A 21,891-nucleotide genomic window follows, 5' to 3' on the forward strand; every position below is an offset into this window, starting at 1 on the left:
GAACAATAAAATCATTTACTTGGAATTAATTTTATATTCAATGTCAATGCTAAGCATTTGATATCTGGAAATTGGATCATACTCATTCTGTTCTATATGTAAAACTGTCATTGATTAGTGTATACATTTTAAGTTTATTATCTTTTGCCTTTACACAAAACTCTTCGCAGGCTATTCTTACTGCATATATGATGGCGATAACTGAGTCTGTTTCTTGTCAGTTCTAAATTCAAATAATTTGCTTTTTCTTGATGGTTGAAACTGCTTGAAATTAGGGGTAAATTTAGTCCATTTGTGCTTCTTCAAAGAATTGACAATTTACACAATAGATCAAAGTTTACCAAATACTGCTTGCATCCTGGATTTAGAAAATAGAGTGATCACCCTTAAATACTTTTAATTCATATGAAACACCTAGTTTGAGAAAGCAAGAGCAGGAGAAAGTGGAAAAAAAACAAAGATTAGAGCAACAGATTCAGAGAGAAAATGATAAAGACCTTTGGTATTCTCATGGGATAAAACAAAGAGAAAAAATCAATAAAGGAAGTTGCTGTAAGAGTCCAATATTCTGAAAACATCTGTCATGAATAGAAAAAGTAGGGCATGAAATTTGAATGTACATACTTGCCGTTTACTTTCTCATATATGTTTACTATAAAAAATACATATTTAAAAAAAAGAAAAATCACTGTAAATCCCACCTCCCACAGAAAGCATTAAATTTGAATGTACATACTTGCCATTTACTTTATCATGTTTACCATAAAAAATACATATTTAAAAAAAGAAAAATCACTGTAAATTCCACCTCCCACAGAAAGCATGAAATTTGAATGTACATACTTGCCATTTACTTTATCATATATGTTTACCATAAAAGATACATATTTAAAAAAAAAGAAAAATCACTGTAAATCCCACCTCCCACAGAAAACCATTATTATCACATTGGTATGCATTTATATATATATATATATTTTATACATATAGGGTAGCTGTGAGTCAGAATTGATTTGAGGGCAAGAGATTTTTTTATTTTTGATGTATTTTTATAACTTTTTGTCTGTAAATTTGTGTGTGTGTACAAATATACATACGCATATACAGAATTTTTTTTACTATAGGATCACACTCCATAAAGTATCTTGTAATATGTATTTTATCACTTAACAGTATATTGTATCCATTCTTTCATGTAAAAAATATACTTCAATGTACATTTTTTATCCTTTAAATATATAAAGTTTATTGTATGTCAACATCATCATCAATGAAGGTGTACAAATAAGAATTTTTAAAAGAAACCAGTCTGAGGAACACATTTTTTTTTTTCAGCAGTCCCAAGCCTAAGACCAAAGCCTAAAGTTTGAAAAGTGCTAGTAAAAATTTTCAGGAGAAATTCTGATCAAAGTGTACAGTGGTTGCAAGATTTTCCACAGGGCAACAGAATGTCTCAATTTCTGTAGACTCCATTTCTGGGATTTCCAGGAAGAAAGTTATCTGTCTTTTGAAATGAGAAGGGGTCTGTTCAATGCACATTTAATGGTTGTGTAAATATGTCATTTAGTAGAATAAGCAAATAAATGAATTCCATCCAATTTTTCTATAAATTCATCCCTCTCAACATCCATTATTAAAAGGAAGCCTCCACTGCTTCCTGAATGAGGAAAGCTGTGGAGGCAAAGGGGTTAGTACAATAGATGGCCACATAATATTCAGACTGTTGGATCCCAGGAGTGCTTTGCTCAGTCTGAATGCTCTATGGCATGCCTGCTGCCACAGCTCACTTTTCAAGCTCTTGTGTCTGCTGTTATTGTCTCTACCATTCCCTAGATGCCAGATTGCTTTCCCCCAGGATGGGGAACACCAGTTTCCACACTAAGGACTTTGAAAATATAATTTCCCTTTTCTCTTTTGCTCAGTGTCCTGCAATGTTTAATAGACCTGGATAGGAACTTGGTACTTCACTAGCTGATTACCCCACCTAATGCATGTACATACTTATCTGAAGACGCTTGGCAACATGGCAACGTGAGGGAAGGTACTTAAAATACATCATGCCCTACTCCATTAAAGGTCTGTAGAATATGAATGGTAAGCTTTTTAAAAGGGTAATTTCAGGTTACAGGTAGGGGCGGAGTGGGGAGATTTCAAGTGACCCTGAAATAATCAGAGGTAAGTAGCGTCTCTCTTGTTTGCATGTGGGTCTTATCTTGAACAAAAGATCTGTTCATGCAAAATTGAAGTGGAAACTTGGGGTATACACTTAACTTAAGTACATGTCTGATATAAAATTAATCTTAGCGGACACTAATGTGATTTGTGACATGCTGTTCTTTTAAGTACTGTGTTATTTCCAAGTGAAAACAATTTAAGCACCCAATAACAGGCTGTAGGTTAAGTAAATTATATTATACAGTAGAATACTTACTCTCCATTTATTTAAAAATGGCATAATGGCAGAACCCTGTAATCTGTGAAAGGATATTCATGTTATATTGTTAAGCGGTGGAATAAAAGGAGGCTAGTAAATTGCATATACTATTTTATTCAGTTTTGTAAAAATAAATTATATATGTTTTATCTTACATGGATATCTTTACATGAATTGTTAATAGTGGTCATCTTAGTTTGATAGGATTATTGGGGATCTTTTTTTTCTTTTTGTGTATTTGGATTTTCTATAATTCATAGATACTAATTTTTAATGAGAAAAAACATTTTTTTAAACAGATTTTAAGTATAAGAGTGATGGTGCCATGGAATTTTGTTTCCCACGATTGTGAAGGACTCATTGCACCACTTTCCAAGAACAGGCTGTGCATTTCAGAGGGTCACCATTATCTTAGAAGGATAAATAAGTATTGGAAAATAAGAAGCGTCTCCTACTTAAAAACCTGTTAAAAAAAAACAAAAAACCCATTGCCGTCGACTTATTTCTGACTCATGGAGATCCTGTAAGACAGGACTGCCCCATAGGGTTTCCAAGGAGCAGCTGGTGGATTCGAACTGGCACCTTTTGGTTAGTGGTTGAGTTCTTGACCACTGCAACTCATATTGTGCTACCCACTGCCGTTGAGTCGATTCCGACTCATTGCGGCCCTATATGAGTCATATTGTGTTAGGGTCATCATAATTAACGTACAGCTGCCCAAGTGTGTTGCCTTGGATTATAGCAAGTAAAAACACTTGGTGGTCCCAGGAGCAATTAGGCTGGCCCAGAAAGAGGTGGTCTTTGTATGTTCTGTCTCTGGTAACCAAGTTCTCTGTTAAGCTTTTGTTGAGGCTGTAATTCCTTAGATCAACAAACTATTGTTTGTATGCCTAAAGGCCATGATGTCTTTTCAAAAATTTGTCAGAAACTGTAAAAGTAAATTCAGAATTTGTCAAGATGCAAGTAAACTTTTATTCTTTACATTATGTTTTTCACTGAGTGATATGGATTTACCTAAACTGAAGACTTGACAGCCAAATGGAAAGGTAAAGGACTTGCAGTAGGTGGTCTCAAGTCCACCACTGCTTCCACCTAAGCAGCGGTTATGTGCTGGGTTATGTGCTGGGTGGGGAAGGCACCTGCTTGCTGGGGCTCTTCTCATCTGCAATATAAGAGATCTGGACTGGAGATTTTAGAGGCCTCTTCTCATGCTAACAGTCTACGATTATCTAATTTTAAGCAGTTGCAAGGTGATAAGTATAGGAGATTCTGCAAGTCACTTAATTTTATTTCAAGTCATTGTAAAGGCCTAGGAATGTTCAGAATATGGTATAAATGTAAACAATGCTTTTGTTTAATATCAGAAATGATTTTTGTTCCTTGTTGCAATTCCTGTATTGGAATTCCAATACAGAATGAAACTTTGAAGTTTTAAAGAGGTAACAGGAGGGCCAATTATGGCATCATCTTAGCACTTTTATGTTTGATATAAATGTTTTAGAAACCACTGGACTTTCATTGCTACACTTAAAAGAACATTAGAATTTTTGGAGCATAAATCTGACATTAAAGAATTATATAAAATTTTCTCCTGGAGGCAGGAGGGAGAAATAAAAACACATGGAGTGCTGAGAGCAGAGGGAAAAATAACAAGCAATTAAAGGCCTAGAAGTAATTTTCTATTTTTTCTTTCCTTTTGAGTTCATACAGACATTTTCCTTCACATGGTATAGCCAAGGGTGAGCTGATGCTTACTGATATGCACAGATAAGGTTACATCTAAGAATTTACTTAGGCAAAAAAAACCAATAACACATGCTCCACGAATGTTTCCTGCAGAAGTAACTTCCCTTGTAATCACAGAATGTCCCCTGTAAGTCTTCAAAAAGACCAAAGTGAGCCTTCACGTAATTTCTGGAAAGGTGAATCCTGAGGATATCTCTCAAATGTAGGACTTCCAACCACAATGGGATTACCAAGAACATGCCTGGAAAAAAACAAAACAAAACAAAACTTCACTCTCTAACAGCTCTTTGTACATGTTTAAGCAACTGCTGAGAATTGTAAGCGGGGGCCACTGAAGAACAACTTGTACTATAAATTCAGGACTGTCATAGATTTCCAGAGCTGGAGAGGTTTTTCGGACCCAAGGGAGATGAGATTTGTCCCAAAGTTCTGTAGCTACCATATGAATTGCAGTTCCCTCCTACCACTTTCCCATTATCTAAAGGGACAAGGAGAAACGTGTTTGCTTTCTTGGGCTCCGGTTCTATTCCTTAAATTTTCTCATAATGCCTTTTGGCCATAACTGCAACTACATATACTTCATGGAAGGAAGAAGTGGGAGGAGGAAATGCAACATGAGCTTTGACTAGATTATGTGAACAAGAATACAAAACAGAACATGCTCAGTGATATTTGTTCTCTTCAGAAGCTACCAACCACGGTAAATTAAACATAAGACTGGAGTGTTTATTTTAGTTTTAAAGTTCAGCAAGTTTATTTTCTGAAGGCCAATTTCTCTGAATTTCCATGATTAAAAGCTGACAAATGGGGATGGAGCAGGAAAGGTTCCTATGGGATAGATTATTGCTAATATCCTTCGGTAGAAAGCAAGCTTTAGGTAATTGCCTTGTCAGGTCCTGTAAAGTCTGCTGATCATACCAGCACCAGCTCACCAGTACCTTCCAATAACCACTTATTTCCTTGTAATTCCATTGAGTGTCCAAGATCATCTATCACTTTGTTGGACTTCTTCACAGCCCCTCTGCTTCCTAGTTATTTACGTAAGTTTATTCCACATGGGAAAGCTCAGCTGTTAACGTTTTAGAATCAGAAACATGAACACAGTTTTATTAGCTCTTTCATCATGTCTACGGTGTGTTTTTCTTGGTTTAAATAATGAAAATGGCATGCTAGTTCCTCTGCCATAACTCCCTGCGCCTGCTTTTGGTGGGTGGGGAGAAGGTACTTTTTGTACTTCTGGAGTTCCAGAATGGGGCTTATATCAAACTAAATATGTAATCAATGTGTGGGATTGTATAATCACCTGTTGAGTTTGAACCCATACACCTAGGGCAGACACTGCAGAGGTAGAAATGACAAAACTAAAAGCTAAGATTGATGGTAACAAGAGGGGGATATGAGAAAGGGAAGGGCTTAGGGGATTAGAAAGTTTTGAGCACAGAAGGTGGTACTGTTTATAAAAAACAGGGGAATCCAGAAGGAGAAGCAGATTTAGAAGGAAAGATGAGTTCTGTTTGGGATATAGTAAATTTGAGTTGCTGGGAGATCCAGTAGAAGGGTTTTAGAGGGCATGATGACTTTGTAACGTATCAACTTGGCTGGAATTTCCTTCCCTTTACGTTTCTGGGTAGGGTGGATCACAAGGGAGTCTTGTGTAAAATTTGGAGGGCAGAGGTGAAGCAGCAGCCATTTTATAGCTCATACATGTCACTGATCTGCTGACCTTGTTGACAAGAAGCACCAGCTGGGCCTACAACTGCTCCACCTTCTCCTGGATCCTCCAGACTCCTGGGTCAGATGTGCGTGTTTAACTCCAAAATAAAGGTCACTGACTTTTCCAGGACACCCACAGCACCAAGGTCAGAGGCAACAAGAACTGACATGGGTGTCAGTCCATTTTTGAGTTTCCAGCTCCCCCCTTCCAGACCGCCTGTTCTGTGGATTTCAAGCTCCAACATCAGATGCAAAGACGACAGCTTTAGTCTACCAAACCAGTCCCTACAATTGTGTGGTCAAATCCCTCACATCTACTGCATTATATGCATATAAAACGCCCCTTCTTCATTTGTTTGCCAGTCACACCCTCCCCCTTTGAGGCACCCTCACAAGCACAGCCATGCCAATCCTCTTCCACACGGTGCTGTAAAAAAATTAGCATAGTACCCTTATGAAAATGCCTCATGGGGGGGCGTAGCTGGAGACAACACCATTTTTCTAATTTAGCTGAATGTTATTTTGTGTTTACTTGAAAAGAAGAAAATTTTGTGTGCCTAAATATCTAAGTAACTCAGCTCGGTTTTGTTTTTTTGGAGGTGCACTGTGTGTGTGTGTGTGTGTGTGGTGCATTATCTTTTTCTATGGCTGAAAGCCCTGCATGATTTGGCCCATTTTTCTTTCCAACCCTGACATCATTCTTTGCCTTACTCAGTGTATTCTTCATGCTAGTTTATCAATTTATCTACCACTTGAAGTTCCAAGCTCTTTCCTGTCTGTCTTCGAATATGCTGTTTCCTCTGCCTCACTGCTCGTGCGCCTTCATCTGCACCAGGTCTTAGCCTAATCGTTGACTTCATAGACTGGTCTTCTTTGACTACCCCAAACAAGTCATCCTTCAGGGTCCTTACTAGAGGCTGTGTATGCTTACCTAACCATGTATGTCACTGTTATTTTGGCTTTGATTCACTTTTAGTTAACAGTGGCCTATTAACAGAGATCAGAATGAGGTTTAGATCACTCATAAAACTAAATTAACTTTATTATCTTTACTTGTATGTTCTACAGAAGTTCTTAATTTTATATTATAAACTTCTTAAAAATATATTTTACAACTTACAGTACTCTCATCATTTCCCAAGATTTAACAGAGGTTCCATTTGCAAATAACACTAGTTAACAAACAAATGAAGAGTAAATGGTATTTCTACTCAATAAAGTAAGAATTATCTCCTGCTTTTCAGCTCTAATGAATGTTGTACGAAGAATATTCTCAGAATCTCCCTTTTAATTTCCAAGAGCAAATCTTTTGCCTGAGCCTGCAGATCACTTTAACACTTGCAATACTGCAAAGATTCTGTTTGATGCCGGTCTTCTTACTTTCACACCTTAAATATTTCCTATTTCTCAGCTTAATGTCTTTGCACATTTCTTTTCCAGCATTTAGCCTCGACATGGTAATTGATTAAAAACGTTGAAGTGGTTCATAAATTACAGGTTTTGGCAATTTGGGAACAAACCCCCAGATCACTACACACTTGCTCTTAGCCTACCTCCCTTGCCAAGTAAAGCTCAGACACTAGCGTGTGGGTATCTTTGCAGTTTCTCAGTGTTCTCATCTTCCATAGCATGTGTGAAGAGACTTACTCTTATTTCCAATACTTTTGGTTCTTTTTTTTCCCAGGGGAATCCGTTATGGTTAAGGATATTAATGCAAATTGTCTGAATTACAAACAGATTTGCTTTCTTGGCTGTTAAACTCAATGGTCTTAAAAGCCAAGCCATTTTTGGATTCTTTTGACTGAGATATAAATCAGAAATTCAGTGATTTTCTCTATAAAATCTTACATCTATTTGTAGTTGGGGTCTCTGGGTAGTGCAAAAGGTTAATACACTCAGCTACTAACTGAAAGGTTGGAAGTTTGAGTCCACCCAGAGGTACCTTGGAAGAAAGGCCTGGCAATCTACTCCCCCAAATTATCCACTGACAACCCTATGGAGGACAGTTCTATTCAAACACATATGGGGTCATCATGAGTTTAAGTCTACTTGACAACAACTGGTCTTTGTTTTTTTTCTATTGGTAGTTATGATGGAGCCATGAGGCAGGTTTACAATATATATAGGAGACAACTAAGAAAGCTACTGTGTTTCAACTCAAATCTCGTATTTTTTACATTCAAAACCAAACTAAAAACATGGTCACTGCAATTCATTTGGTTAAGCAAATTTAGCTTTCGAGTAACAGGTCTAAAACAAAGGTCTGTCTTCTTGCTGTGCTGGGAAGACAATAGCAGGAAGATGATGCAACCCAAAGGAAGGCCCTTGATACAAGCTTTTCTGTACTTCTCAGTAAATGGTATAAACTGGCTGAGTAATCTAACTTTGATGGACATTGATCAAAGACAGATTTTGAACAGAAAATGATAGCTAGTTTTCTGTTTATGTTAGGGTATTTGAAGACTCTCAGCTGAGATTAATGTTGAAAATAACTGCCAGCACTTAATAACTGCCACATCCATTCAGAACCAGATTTCAACGATCTCTAAGGATTAAAGGCCCTGGTGGTGCAGTGGTTAAAGCCATTGACTGCTAATCTTAAGGTCAGCGGTTCGGAACCACCAGCAGTTTCACAGGAGAAAGATGTGGCAATCTGCTTCCATAGAGATTTACAGCCTTGGAAATCCTATGGAGTCGCTGAGTCAGAATCAGCTCAACGGCAACGGGTGCCCAAAGCAAAAAACCCAAGCTCTTGACAACTTATTAAGAGAAACGGCAATATATTAGATTGGACAGCTTTAATTTGCAAGCCAACAGCAAACCCTCCCCCCCGCCCATCTCCCCCCAAATACTAAGCTTGGTGGGCCAAGAATTAAAATGCCCATCTAACTCAAAAGGTGGTAATTTCAATTTTTTAACTTCTAAAAGAGCTTTTCACTCATTCTGCAATAAAACTAGGAAAAAGCTGTTGAGAGTTAACTCTGTCACAGCTAGCTTTTATTATGCACCACAGACATGAGCCCTCGCCAGAGATTAGGATGACTCTCTCTACTCTGAAGATCACAGGAGATCTAGTTCCACCTTCCTCCTTTTAATCTGATGTTGGAGTGGTATTTCAGATATTATCTGGGATTGGTAAAAGAACTGAAAGGCAGTGTAAAAGCAAGATAATTATAAAGCTCTTTTGGAAGCCAGCAGTTACTGATCTGCTGATTGGGGATAATACTGCTGTGCAGTATTAACAACGCTGATTATTATTTGGCTACTTGTCTTTGGAACACGTACTGTTATGGAAACCAAAGAATGTAGAGTGGTCCCCAAGAATCCTTCATTCTTGTTTTCAAGCTTCCTATGATCTAGTAACTTCTCAGAGGCTTTCAAAAGAGCACACATCCTTACTTAATGGAAATATCTCTTGTGCATCCGGGCAATGTAGACAACACACTACCTGCTTCTTGTGCAGGTGCGTCCTTTAATAATCATGGCTGCTTTTGACATCCATCAAGTGTGAGCTGTTAAGAGTCCCTAAATACTGACTGGTTAGTTATGTCTGCCTTACATACTGTGCAGATGAATCTCAAGAGTATACTTCTGTATTCCTGGTCCAAAGTGAGGTGGGCATGGATATACTCAACCTTGTTTACGCATACAAAGAGAGGATTTTGTGTTTTCTAAAGGAGTTTTCTGACAGGCAGGAGGGAACACACACTCAATTTCGATTCTGAGGTAGGTAATAATAGACAGCAATGAGAAAAATACAAGACCCTTGAGCATCCACCTCTGTCCACCTTTCTAAGCTTACCTCTTACTGTGCTTTTGCACATTGCTCTTATGTTCTAAATACTTCTCTCTTTCCTAAACTATGTTTTTTTTTCAAAGTTTAGTTGAAGCATTGTTCCCCTGGAAGAAGTTCACATCTGACTGGGTTGTCATTCTTTTTGGTTTTCTCCTAGAACTCTGGGCTTATGGCAAGAATAAATGTCATCAGATTGCACTTTGTATAAATGACTTCATCTCTCTCATCTGCCACACTGTGAACTACTAGAGGGAAGAAATTGTGCCCTTATCTTTCTGTCTTCAATAATAATATGCCACAATCGCCCTATAAGTGCTCCTTAAAAGAGCAGTGAACATAGTAACACAGTCTACTATTTATGAGGGTTCGATCTTTTAAAAAAAAACTAGAGATTTGGCCAGTTTTGAATATATAAATTTGAAGAAGCTACTTCATTCAAACATCTACTTAGTCCTAAGATAAAACCAGACTGACTCATATATTACTGAGATGAAGGAGTCTATTACAAATTACTTATTACAGGCATCCTCAGCATGATAAGGCGATTTTGAATTTGCATACAAGGGTATTGAAGGCAGAGCCTGGCACAGTAGCACAAGGCATTGACAAGACATTGGACTTGAACTTCCACTTATTTAAGCCAGAGGGAATGCTACAGAATACACGCCTTTTTGACTGCAAGAATGTCTGAATGTAGGTACTCCCCTGCCATTGGTACAGTTATAGCCAATTTGGAACTAAATATTAGCACAAAATAATTCCAGCACAGATGGAATGAAAATATTCTGGAGCCCGAAACGAGCTTAAGGAGAGCATTTGAACCTAGTAAACTGTGGATTTCAGTGCTCACTATCTTACACCCGCACTTAGCCCTGCAATAGGACTATGACTGGGGCTCTCCGCTGGAGGCTAAAGTTAATTCTCTTCTGTATCCCACCACTCTGCCAAGACTATAGAAAGAATATCCGAATATTCTGTGGGGTTAAAACTACCTATGCTGCCCTTTGGGTTAGACAAAAGGATTCATTAGTAAATCTTTGAAATAAATACATTAGAGAAAATGCTAACTGCTTTCCTTCAGAAGACCCTGTGTCTTTCCCCTCCTCTCAGAGAGTTTGTGTTTCAAAAGGTCAGAATGGTTGGAGTTAGAATTAAGCTACCGGCCACTCTGTTCAGCATCTACAAATAGCAACATTTTTTATATGCTACCACAAATTTTCCAAAGAAGTTACTTCTTCCTCCACTTCCCATCTATCTCCGCCAAAATGCCAAGTTAAAGAAATGTCTTTGAACTAATTATCTAGAATATTCTTCCCTTTTTCATATTAGACTTCCATTAGCATATAAAAAAATTAGTTGACAGAAACTTTTGGAAAGTCTAGTTGGCAGCAAAGGTTGCACACCAGATGGCCACCCAGAAACTAGACCCAGAAAGATGACTTACTCTGCATGTATGTGCTGACAAAGAGTCCTATTTTTGGGATACTCTGAATATCCTTGACCTAATGCTAAGCCCAAGAGGCACTTCAGGGTAGGAACAATTATCATAACCTGATTCCCTGTCTAAAGCAAAATATATCACTTTTAACCAGCCACAGGCGTATCAAAAATATAAAATAATCCAATACATTACAGCCTACAACAGGTCTTATCATTTAAAAAAAAAAAAAAAGAGCAGGCAGCATATAAGAAGCTTTTCTTGTATGTTTCTTAAGATTCATCCCAAACAGTTTAAGGTGGTCTTCAAAAACAGGTGGCTTGCAATTTTACTTTTTTTTAAAGAAAGGGCTATAGCAGACTCATTAAAATAATCCTAAATAATTTTCTTTTCTTAAAAAAAAAAAAAAAAGTTTCCTTTTATCTTTATTGAGAAAATTAACAGCTGAGGACAATATCTATTTAGTAGTATCTATAATATGGTGCCTTGGAAGAATGGCCTGGTAAGCTACTTCCAAAAACCCCATGGAGCACAGTTCTACTCATGCACATGGGGCTGCCATAAGTTGGAATCAACCTAATGACGACTGGTTTAAAATATGAACATTTTTAGCTTGGATGTAAGGTCCTCTTATAAAATGAAACCTAAAATTAAAAAAAAAAAACAACAACAAAAAAAAAACTTGGATGATTTAACTTCTCTTGAGCTCTTAAATATCTATGACAATCAAAAGCTTCCATTCCTCTGGGGTAAACTGTGTGTATTTATGCCAAAAGATATGTGGGGCTGAATTTCAAATATTCAATGCTAACTAGAGGTCAAAATACCAAAATTTCTACATTTCTACCACCATTTGAACATAAACAGTGAACACTTCAGTCTATAACATACCATCTACCTATATCTAAGAATGGTACCACTTTTCTTTTTATTTAAAACTCTGGTTTTGAAATTTTAACTGAATTTCAGTTGAACTTTAAGAAAAGTTAACCACAAACTTATATAACTACCTTTTTTCAAAATGTGTAAGTTCCATTCCCAATATTCTTCTGCCTAGACTGAAAATTACTGAAGAGCTCCGTTCATTATCAAAACCGAAAGACTCAAGGTATATGGATAAGTATATTTGAAAACTATTCATCATCACCTACTAAGTACAGAAGCAAATAGCCATGAGATTCCAGTTCAAGTTGACAAACAAAATGTAAACTAGATTTAAAGTGCTGTATTTAAAAAACAAAACAAAAATACAGTTTGCATATTGGGGCATTTAAAATAATTGTTTCATTTTCTAAGACCTGACACTAAAAAGAATGAAAAACATATACAGGATCATTATTCTATAATTGCTCTATTTTGTTCTTTTCGTTCTAAGAATGAAGTCTTTTTCAAAGATGACTAGCTGGTCAAATTTATACTTAAGACGTTTATCTATACGTGACCAGAGGTTTCAGAGGCTATTACACCAGTCAGCTGCTCTAAACGTATGTTAAATATGAACATCTTCCCAATGATACTCTTAAGTCACAATTCTTTTATCTCCCTCCTTAAGAACTGCATAGTCTTATTTTAAATAGCTAAAAAACCTGTAATAAACTACAGAGTTTTCTAAGAGTAATAGAGGTACTCTGGTGAACATGCATTCAAAATGGTGTGGCCAGTGGAAAAGTGTTATTAAACATGAATGCAACCCTTACACCAACACACGCTGAACCATTTTTTTCCCCAATAAAAGAGCTAGTCCAAAAAAGATCTCATTCTATAAAGATTTATCATTGCCAAATCACAGTGAAAGGAACTTGAATAATTTATCAATTTTGTTTTCTACTATATGCCTTAGAGATACCTCACTAAAAATTGGTATCTGACACAACAGAACGACACTTGCAGAATGCAATATTGTAGTGACAGTACTGAGATTGATTGTTACAAACATATTAAACTTTTTGAGCATTAAATGGTTACATCTTAATTATATATAGAACATTGGTCTAATAACATAAAAATGGAGAACAGCAGCTGGAAACGTATCTCACTCAATGTTCAGAGATAAAAGGGTTAACCATCCTTTCCATTATTTTCTGCAGATAAGTCTTTTTCATATTGAAATGTGATGGCAATTAAACTCTGGCATTTTTCCAAGCTACTGTATGAACAGGATGCTGAAGGCCATCACAATACAGCATACTGCAACGTAAGGACTCTTCCGTTCACCTGTTGGAAAAAGCGAGATATTCATCTTTACTAACTGAGTGGCTAACAAGGATATGATAAGGTATTACTTACTATGGGAGGGGTACGTAAGAATCAAAATAAAATCCTTGCCTATGAGGTCCATACATCTGAGGGGATTGGGCAAAGCAAAAAATAGAAAACGTGATACAATATAAAAACACGTAAAATAGAAAATGAGCTAAATTATACTGATTTACTTCTAAGACCGTATCTGCTTCATTTGCTTAGAAAACCCTTGAAGTGCCATTCCTATGTCACTGTGTAATCTCGGATATTAAAAAATACAGTTTAACAAAAAGCAGAATGTAGGACAGAGATCCAAGAGAAACGATCTTAACTCAATTAAGGCCAAAGAAATATTGTTGGTTTTCTTCATGTAAAAAAAGTATACTTCCACTTATAAAACGAAATATCCAATTCTTAGTCAAATTTTTTTCTCACTGATTCTTGACGCTTAAAGAGAGAAAAAAGAAGCACTTACAGATGACAATGAACAGAAGATGGTTAATAAAATGGCATTTTAAAAATGGATGTAAAATAAACTGCATAATAAAAACATTAGAAAACACTATTTCTGAGACGGACTTCATCAAGCCTTTTATAATGTGGTTACTGTAGGTTAGAAATGTAGAACGTAAACCAACAGATTGTGTATTAGTCAATTTTTTGCATGTGTTTAAGGAGTATTTATACTTGGAGGCTGTACTTTGCATGAATTAGACCTGAAATTGGCTTGTGAAATTGTCTTCTAATCAGACAGAGATCCTGTGATTTTGAGTTAACTCGTTCCATTCTTTTCTGTTTTTTCAGTAATGTGAAGCTGTACTAATCCATAAAGTACCAGGTATTTATATGCTGCCTTGTGGGTTGCATAGGAAGGAAGGAAAAACGAAGGAGGAGGAATAAGGGTGAAATGATCTTAAGCATTTATTTACCTGGTGTTCTCTTGTAGAGACGACTTATATTTCCCTCGCATGTATTTTTCTATGTTTAAAATCAGCTCTTTTCAAGTTCCTAAATTCCTCTTTCCACCTAGCAAGTTCAGTTAATTGCTTCTGGGAAACTTCAATCTTGACTACGTTTATCAACTAAAATTTTCATCATCATTTTTATTTTCAGCACTTCCTCGCTGAGTGCACACCTACCATATTATTTGTAAATCTATATCCTGCTCAGTGATGATGCTCATAGAAGACATCTCTTTCTCACATACACACTGAAATAAATAACTGTTCTTGGAAAGTGTTTTTTCTGTTCACAGACATTTAATAGACTGCCTTTCAACTGAAGAAAAATCTAGAAGTAAGAAAACTGTGTGCTGTCAAGCTGATTCCAACTCATAGCAACCCAGAGTAGACCTGCCCCATAGGGTTTCCTGGGCTGTAATCTTTATGGGAGTAGATCACCACGTCTTTTCTTCCATGGAGCTGCTAAGTGGGTTTGAACTCCCAACCTTTTGGTTAGCAGTCAAGCACTGAACCGTTGTGTCACCAGAGCTCCTAAGTGAGAATAGTAGTGTTTTATCAATACTGCCATCTCAACCAGAGAAAAAGAAGTCTATTAAAACTAAAATGTACTTGGGTCATAATTTTTAGGCAATGCTAATTCCTTTGGACTAAAAAAATTATCAAAAAATAAAACACAGCAAAACAAAACCAAGCTATCCCTTACATAACTTTCAGATAGACTTCATAAGCAAGCCTGTCACTCTTATTTGGGCTAGTTACTCTCATTATCTAATATACAGTGTTATTAAATACCTAACAGAAGAAATTAATATTGTCCAAAATTTTCCATCTGGTGGAAATTAATTTTTGAGGAAGGTCTTCTCTTCCTCATCCTCTAACGCAGAATGTTATAATTTACATATGGGTTTCATTTTCCTGTTCATAATTTTCTTAAAAGAGACTGCCATGTTTGGTTGAACCTGGTAGGAATGTTACTCCTTGTCTGGTCTTAGGTCTGTGTGAGTGAATGTGAAACAGTTGCTGTAATGTGATGTGTAACATAAGATGGATTCAACTGAGCCTTTCTCCATTAAAATTATATCCTTTGTGGATATATTCTGTGTCAAGATAAGAGAGGAGTATGTGGTTGAGAAAACAGCATATAAACATTCACCATTTTTCAAAGTCACTCTGCCAAAATGAAAAGTTAATGCTTTCAAATAATGGGCAAGAATGAACATATTTAACTAAATTATTCAACCTGGGGCATTCATACAGTCGAGAGAAAAATAAAATAAAGCAAAAAAAAAAAAAAAAAAGCACTGTTATAATTAGACATAAAAATAGATCATACTAAAAAGTATCACTAGGAAAGCCCAAACTAGATATTTAAAGTTTTTTGGCATACTATACTCTCTTCAAGTATTAATTGTGGGCCAAAAAGTTACCTGCGTTGATTATCAAATGAATTTGACAGAAATGTCTCTGAAATGCAGTGTACGTTTCTCCAATTTAGCACATAAAATGGATTAAGATCTTGATATTTTCTTCATGAGTTAGTAATTTAATGATAGAACTGAGGTGAAAATCAGCCTCCTAACTCCAAACCTTTTATATTCTTAGCAATGATTAATACAATGACATTCCCTCTATTCCTGCACACTGTCTTGCTCTTCCATTATGCTCTCCTTGCACTTTACTTGGGGTTTTCTTACAACTCTGTTCCTCGGCAATATCCTTTGTTTTTCAGGGTCAGTTGCTTCTGAAGCCAACAATTTGGTTTACACTTATTTATATTTATTTGTAGCTCTTTTTGTTTTTATTAGCATTAGCTGCCATGGGTACTATTTTTTTCTCTGTATCCCTCTATTTTTCTTGGTTCTTTTGGGCGTACTTAAGATTTCTTTTATTATTTCAGGGTTTGCAGCTGTTGTGCATGACTGAATGCCAGATAAGTCTGCACCAGAACTCCCTGGAAATCTAGGCCAGGGTTTCTCAACTTCAGCACTATTGACATTTTGGGCTGGACAATTCTTTGTTGCCAGAACTGTCCTGTGCACCGGGGGTTGTTTAGCAGCATCCCTGGTCCTACCCACTATATACTACCCTTCACCTTCAGCTGTAACAACTAAAAATGTCTCCAGACATTGTCAAATGTTCCCTGATGGATAACCACTTACATAAGTTGTATCTGTACCTTTACTGGAGCCCTGGTGGTGCAGTGGTTAAGAGCTTGGCTGCTAACCAAAAGCCTGGCAGTTCAAATCCACCAGCCGCTCCTTGGAAACCCTATGGGGCAGTTCTACTCTGTCCTATAGGGTCACTATGAGTCAGAATTGACTTGACAGCAATGGGTTAGTTGTTTCTTTTTCATCTGATGCCTTTACCAATGTAAGGTCAATGATACTTCTTACAAATGAGAGATTCCCATGCTGATCCGTAAGAGAAAAGAGTACAGAAAGATGACAAAGGACAGTTTAACATGGAAAAAGAACGCTGAATTTTCTGGAAGATGATGTCTGTTTTAATAGTTACTACACTGAAATGAGGGCCCTGAAAGGAGTATTTTTCTGTGAAGCCCTGTACGTTTATACTACTACCATTTTCTGCAGCAAGAAGCCTGTTAAGGTCAAAGAATCTTATGATCTAAGCATCGCAAAATTAAGAAGGAATTTCTAGGTAACTCAGTATTATGCTTACAACTTCCACTTTTTGTAGGTGTCTTGCTTAGCATTAAAGGATCAAGAGGAAAAAATTGGCTCTCCAAATTATTTCAATGGCTAATGGCATATGAATCTTTGAAGGTGTTTTTAAGACTTGAAACTCCTGTGACCAATTTGGAGTCCTTAGCAGAGACTAGCTGTCCATCCTCTGTAGTTACCTGCAAATATAATACTTCAATTCCCACATCTTCTTTAGAAAAATTTTTAAGTATTACAAGAGCTTAGTTTGTATTTTTCAATTCACAATCAATTTCATTTCCTCTTATGAGCCCTCTTCTAAACTTTCCACATCATGAGATATTGAAGCCAAAGTAAAACAATACTCTAAAAAGAATACAGCTTATTTAAAGGAAGATACTTCTTAAATTCCCATTTTACTTCAAGGGATTAGTCTGGGGAATTCAGGTTGTTGTCAGATTATTTAATTAGATTAAATGTTAAAAACAGGAAAATCATCCTTTGCTACAAAATTCTAACAGCTTTATGAAAGAAAAAAGTAGTTACATATAAATTTAATTTGGGAATTGATGTATTATATCTGCATTAATGATATTTGTTTAGGGCACACAAATAATTCCAAAGGACTGAAATGACTTGTTTTCAGTCCAAGTGGTATAATTACAAATGCCTTGAAATTGTTTTTCTTTGGAGTTAGGCACGTTAAAAAAAAAAAAAAAAGGAGTAATTGGTTAGTCAAGAGTATTGGTGAATTACAACAATAAAATATATTTTACTTCTTTCACTTACCAGTCATTTGAGCATCTATTATGTGCTGGGCACTGTGCTAAGTGTTTTATATTATATAGGGAGATGGGATAAGAGCATACTATTGTCTATATTTAGATATCTAATATACATTTAATATGCTACTAATCTTGCTATGAAGTTAGAAGATAATTATATTTACCTTAACTTCGATCAATTATAACAAAGCTCACCCACACAAAACAATGTTTTCTAAGAGCAACAAATAATATTCCATGCCTTAACAAAGGGCAATCAATTATTATATTCAGATGGTTGCTTAGAAAGCCTTTCGGTAGACAGGAAATTCAGTCTCAATTACCAAAATGGTACATATTATACAGAACAGTAAGCTCTATGTTATGAGTATGCATACAGAAACTATACACATTTGCCTGAAATCCCCTCAAAAACCAAGAGTACATGGTATTTGATATCTGAAATTAGAGATATTTTTCTTGCATTTTCCATCTCTCTGCTAATGAAGCATTATGAGTTATCCACCAAATCCAGTTTTAAACAAGAGGCAGGTGGAAATCTACGAACTATGAAAAAATGGTTAAAATTGGGAAACTTAAACTTTTAAAACTGATGTTTAACTTGTGTGAATACAAGATAAGTAAGCTGGTTGACAACTTACAGTTGAAGAAATGGAGGGAGATTATAGACACTTACCAATTCTAGCGCACTTCCAAAATATACCCAACAGTCTGCATGGAATGAAAAAGAAAAAGTAGCTATTGATTACCGGGAAAGGTAAATCATTCCCTCAGTATCATATTTTCCATAATGCTGTGGAGAATTCACTACTTACTGGCATTTTGACCTCTGATGCTTTCTTTCAGATATGGAATTTCCTTGTTTGATGTAATGCCACCATTTATATATAAAAATAGGACAAAATAGCATACCAATCATCAATGTATAGAAACTGCTATCAACTGGAATAGATATGGTATTATAGGTCAAATCCAGGGTAAATCAATGTGAGAATAGCAAAATGGGCATAAGGGCTTATGATAGTAGGATTAATTCAGTCAACTTCAAGCACTTTATCTTCATAAGCAGAAAATTTATATGCTAACTCATATAAATATCAATTGTGAGAAAATGAGAAATGAACAAAAGGTTCTGGATGAATTTTGACATTAATAAAACTCTTAAAAAACTTTAAATTTTACAGACTGCAGATCCATATTTAAATAATCTATAACCATGAATTCCAATGTTATCATTTATATAACTGTGCTATTCAATAAGAAGGAATACAAAAATATGTGCCAACACTTCCAATATAAGTAGAAAATCTTCAAGTTTAGGGGACAAAATAACAAATTAACTCCATATGGCATTTAAAACACATACATTCTGCAAATAGGAAAAAATTAAAATGAAGATGCCCATTTCAAGTCTCTGAATGGATATACTATGAATTAGATATTAAATGTGTATATCACTCATTTGACATGTATAAATCATCAGCTGCTTAAAAAAATAACCAACTGAACCATTTAACATCTAGAGATACACGAAAAAATAAAAGTACTATAGATATTACTCTGGTCTGACAAAAGAATAGAATTACGAATGTTGTCATACATGGTTAGAAATTAAGACACCAAAAATATCAAACCAAATTTGTTGCCATTGAGTTAATTCCGACTCACAGCGACCCTATAAGACAGAGTAGAACTACCCCATAGGGTTTCCAAGGAGTGGCTGAATTCAAAATAGAGATAATAACAGCACTCATCTCATAGGGTTGTTATGTGGATTAAATGAGTTACTATACAGAAAGTCCTTAAAAAATGACCAACATGTTGTGTTTAGTAATACACAGGCTAAAGGCACGTATGACAATACCTCCAGATATCCCTTAAAATTTGTTTATATTGCATCATCAAAAAATGGAAGCTTTGGTGAAGAGTAAGACAGTACACAATACTGGGGAAGCCAGCACAACTTGTACAGGGTGGGGTCTCAGAGGCTCCATGGACACATTCAAACTCCCTGATGGTCCAAATAACTGGGCTGAGGGCTGTGGGGGCCATGGTCTTGGGGAACATCTAGCTCAATTGGTATAACACAGTTTATAAAGAAAATGTTCTACATTCTACTTTGGTGAGTAGCATCTGGGGTCTTAAAAGCTTGTGAGAGGCCATCTAAGGTACTCCACTAGTCTCATCCCATCTGGAGCAAGACAGAATGAAGAAAACCAAGGACACAAGGGAAGGGGTGGACCACAACTCCTGTGGCCTTTACCAGACGGAGTCTAGCACAACTAGATGGTGCCTGGCTGCCACCACTGGCTGCTTTGGCAGGGATCACATTAGAGGGTCCTGGACGGAGGTGGAGAAGAATGTAGAACAAAGCTCTAACTCATAAAAAATATCAGACTTACTGGCCTGACAGAGACTGGAGAAAAACCCAAGAGTACGGCTCCCAGACACCTTTTTAGCTCAGTAATGAAGTCATCCCTAAGGTTTACCCTTTGGCCAGAGATTGGACAGGCCCATAAAACAAAACGACACTAAAGAGGGACGCCAGCCAGGGGCAAGAAGGCAGGAGGGGACAGGAAAGCTGGTAATAGGGAACCCAAGTTTGAGAAGGGAGAGTGTTGACATGTTGTGGGGTAGAAACCAAAAGTAAAAAAAAAAAAAAAAAGGAAGCTTTTTGGTTAGGCATTTGCACTGCCATGGTTTCTGGATTCTAAGAACTTATGATTATAATAGTATGCATTACTGATTTAAAGCTACACTGACTGAGGGACCAGAGGCAGGACCCCTGAAATCCTTCTATGGTAAGCTTAGAGCTCCACAGAACCCAGTCTGAAACCACAAGATCACAAAGTCAAGGTCTTTGCAGCTCCTGATATTCTAGAAATAATTTAAAGTTTCAATAGGAAATTGGTACAAGACACATAACATACTAAAAAGGAGCTTTGTAAAAGAAAAAAAGAATTCTTGAACTTGGCAACTCATGATTTATAAGCACTATCATGGCCCTTTCCACATATTTCCTAACTAGACATTTTTCTGTAGTATCTCAAATGTTATTTATAAAAAAATAGGAACTCTGTTAGTTGATAAAGATCAATATAATTAATCATGCTGCTTGGTTTCTATGGCTATAAACCAATAATTATATGTGCTGAAACGCTATCAGGTGTATGAAAGTAGGAAACATGACGAAGTAGTTATCTTTTTCTGTTGCTTTTTAGTTTTATATTATTTGAAGCAGCAAAAAACGAAGTTGTTATTTTCAAAAGTGAAGTCATCAAGGACTCATTTTATCCAATCTGTCTAGACATCTCCACCTAACCATGGAATACTGTCACTGTAATAAGAAGAAATTTTTATTATGAGTCTAATAAAAATACACAATTGTAAGAAACAAAGGGACATGGGCCTATAAGAAATTTGTTCCACAGAAAATATTTATGTCCAAATCAAATACAATGGAGGTTTAACATTTATATACATAGAAACAAAAATAAAAGGTTTTCAAACTGTTGACTGCACCAATACATACTTTAAAATGTAAAAATATCAAATAAAAAAACAGTTTAAGTGCAAAAAGTAAAGAATGTTACCCTTAAATATCGTGTTAAAAAAATTATACGTGACCAAAATGATGACTGTAACTCTAAAGCACAGATGAGAGTTTTAAGGGGCAGCGAATCTAAATTATTAACGGGGATAAAACAACTAGAGCAGAAATAACAAGAATGTTGATACAATGTGAAGATTGTAACCAATGTCAGTGAACAGTATGTGAAGAAAGTGTTAAATGGGAACATGTTCTGATGTGTATAATTTTCATCAAAATAAAATTAAATCATAAAAAGTAAAAACAGACCTGTTATTTTGTCTCTTATGTAGGAGAAATATACTACTGCTCAACCTCTACTGTAAGGTTGGCAGCCCTGAAAACTCCTTTTTTTAATGTAGCATGTTATGGATGTATCCCTGCTCCTAAAGGAATGAGGAGCAGACATTTCCACATGCAATCTGTTTTCTTTTGAAAGAAAAACTTCATAATAGTATCAGAAAAGTACAAATATTTTATTCTGCTACTCTATTTTTTAAGGAAATGAAGGTTTGGATATCTTATTA

General features: G+C 36.0%; 1 protein-coding gene and 1 non-coding gene across 3 annotated transcripts in view; both read right to left on the bottom strand.

The window, feature by feature from the left end:
• Positions 1-2,532: 2,532 nt before the first annotated feature.
• TMEM167A (transmembrane protein 167A) overlaps positions 2,533-21,891 on the bottom strand; it is a 39,057-nt gene continuing 19,698 nt past the window's right edge. The window contains exons 3-5 of one of the 2 annotated variants that reach the window (XR_002785144.2): positions 18,452-18,486; positions 13,164-13,341; positions 2,533-4,421 (exon numbers count right to left, since the gene is read on the bottom strand). Coding sequence is in view for 1 of the 2 variants with exons in the window: in XM_010588255.3 (XP_010586557.1) it covers positions 13,271-13,341; positions 18,452-18,486 (106 nt within the window). In the remaining variant the exon portion in view is untranslated. Of the gene's footprint in view, positions 4,422-7,513; positions 13,342-18,451; positions 18,487-21,891 lie in introns of those variants that run through there. The other variant, XM_010588255.3, reaches the window with a different exon arrangement.
• LOC111750026 (small nucleolar RNA U109) lies at positions 21,650-21,785 on the bottom strand. The gene has a single exon (XR_002785173.1). It is a non-coding gene; the product is annotated as a small nucleolar RNA U109 (small nucleolar RNA).

This window comes from Loxodonta africana, chromosome 2 (assembly GCF_030014295.1).
Source record: "Loxodonta africana isolate mLoxAfr1 chromosome 2, mLoxAfr1.hap2, whole genome shotgun sequence".
Lineage (NCBI taxonomy): Eukaryota > Metazoa > Chordata > Mammalia > Proboscidea > Elephantidae > Loxodonta > Loxodonta africana.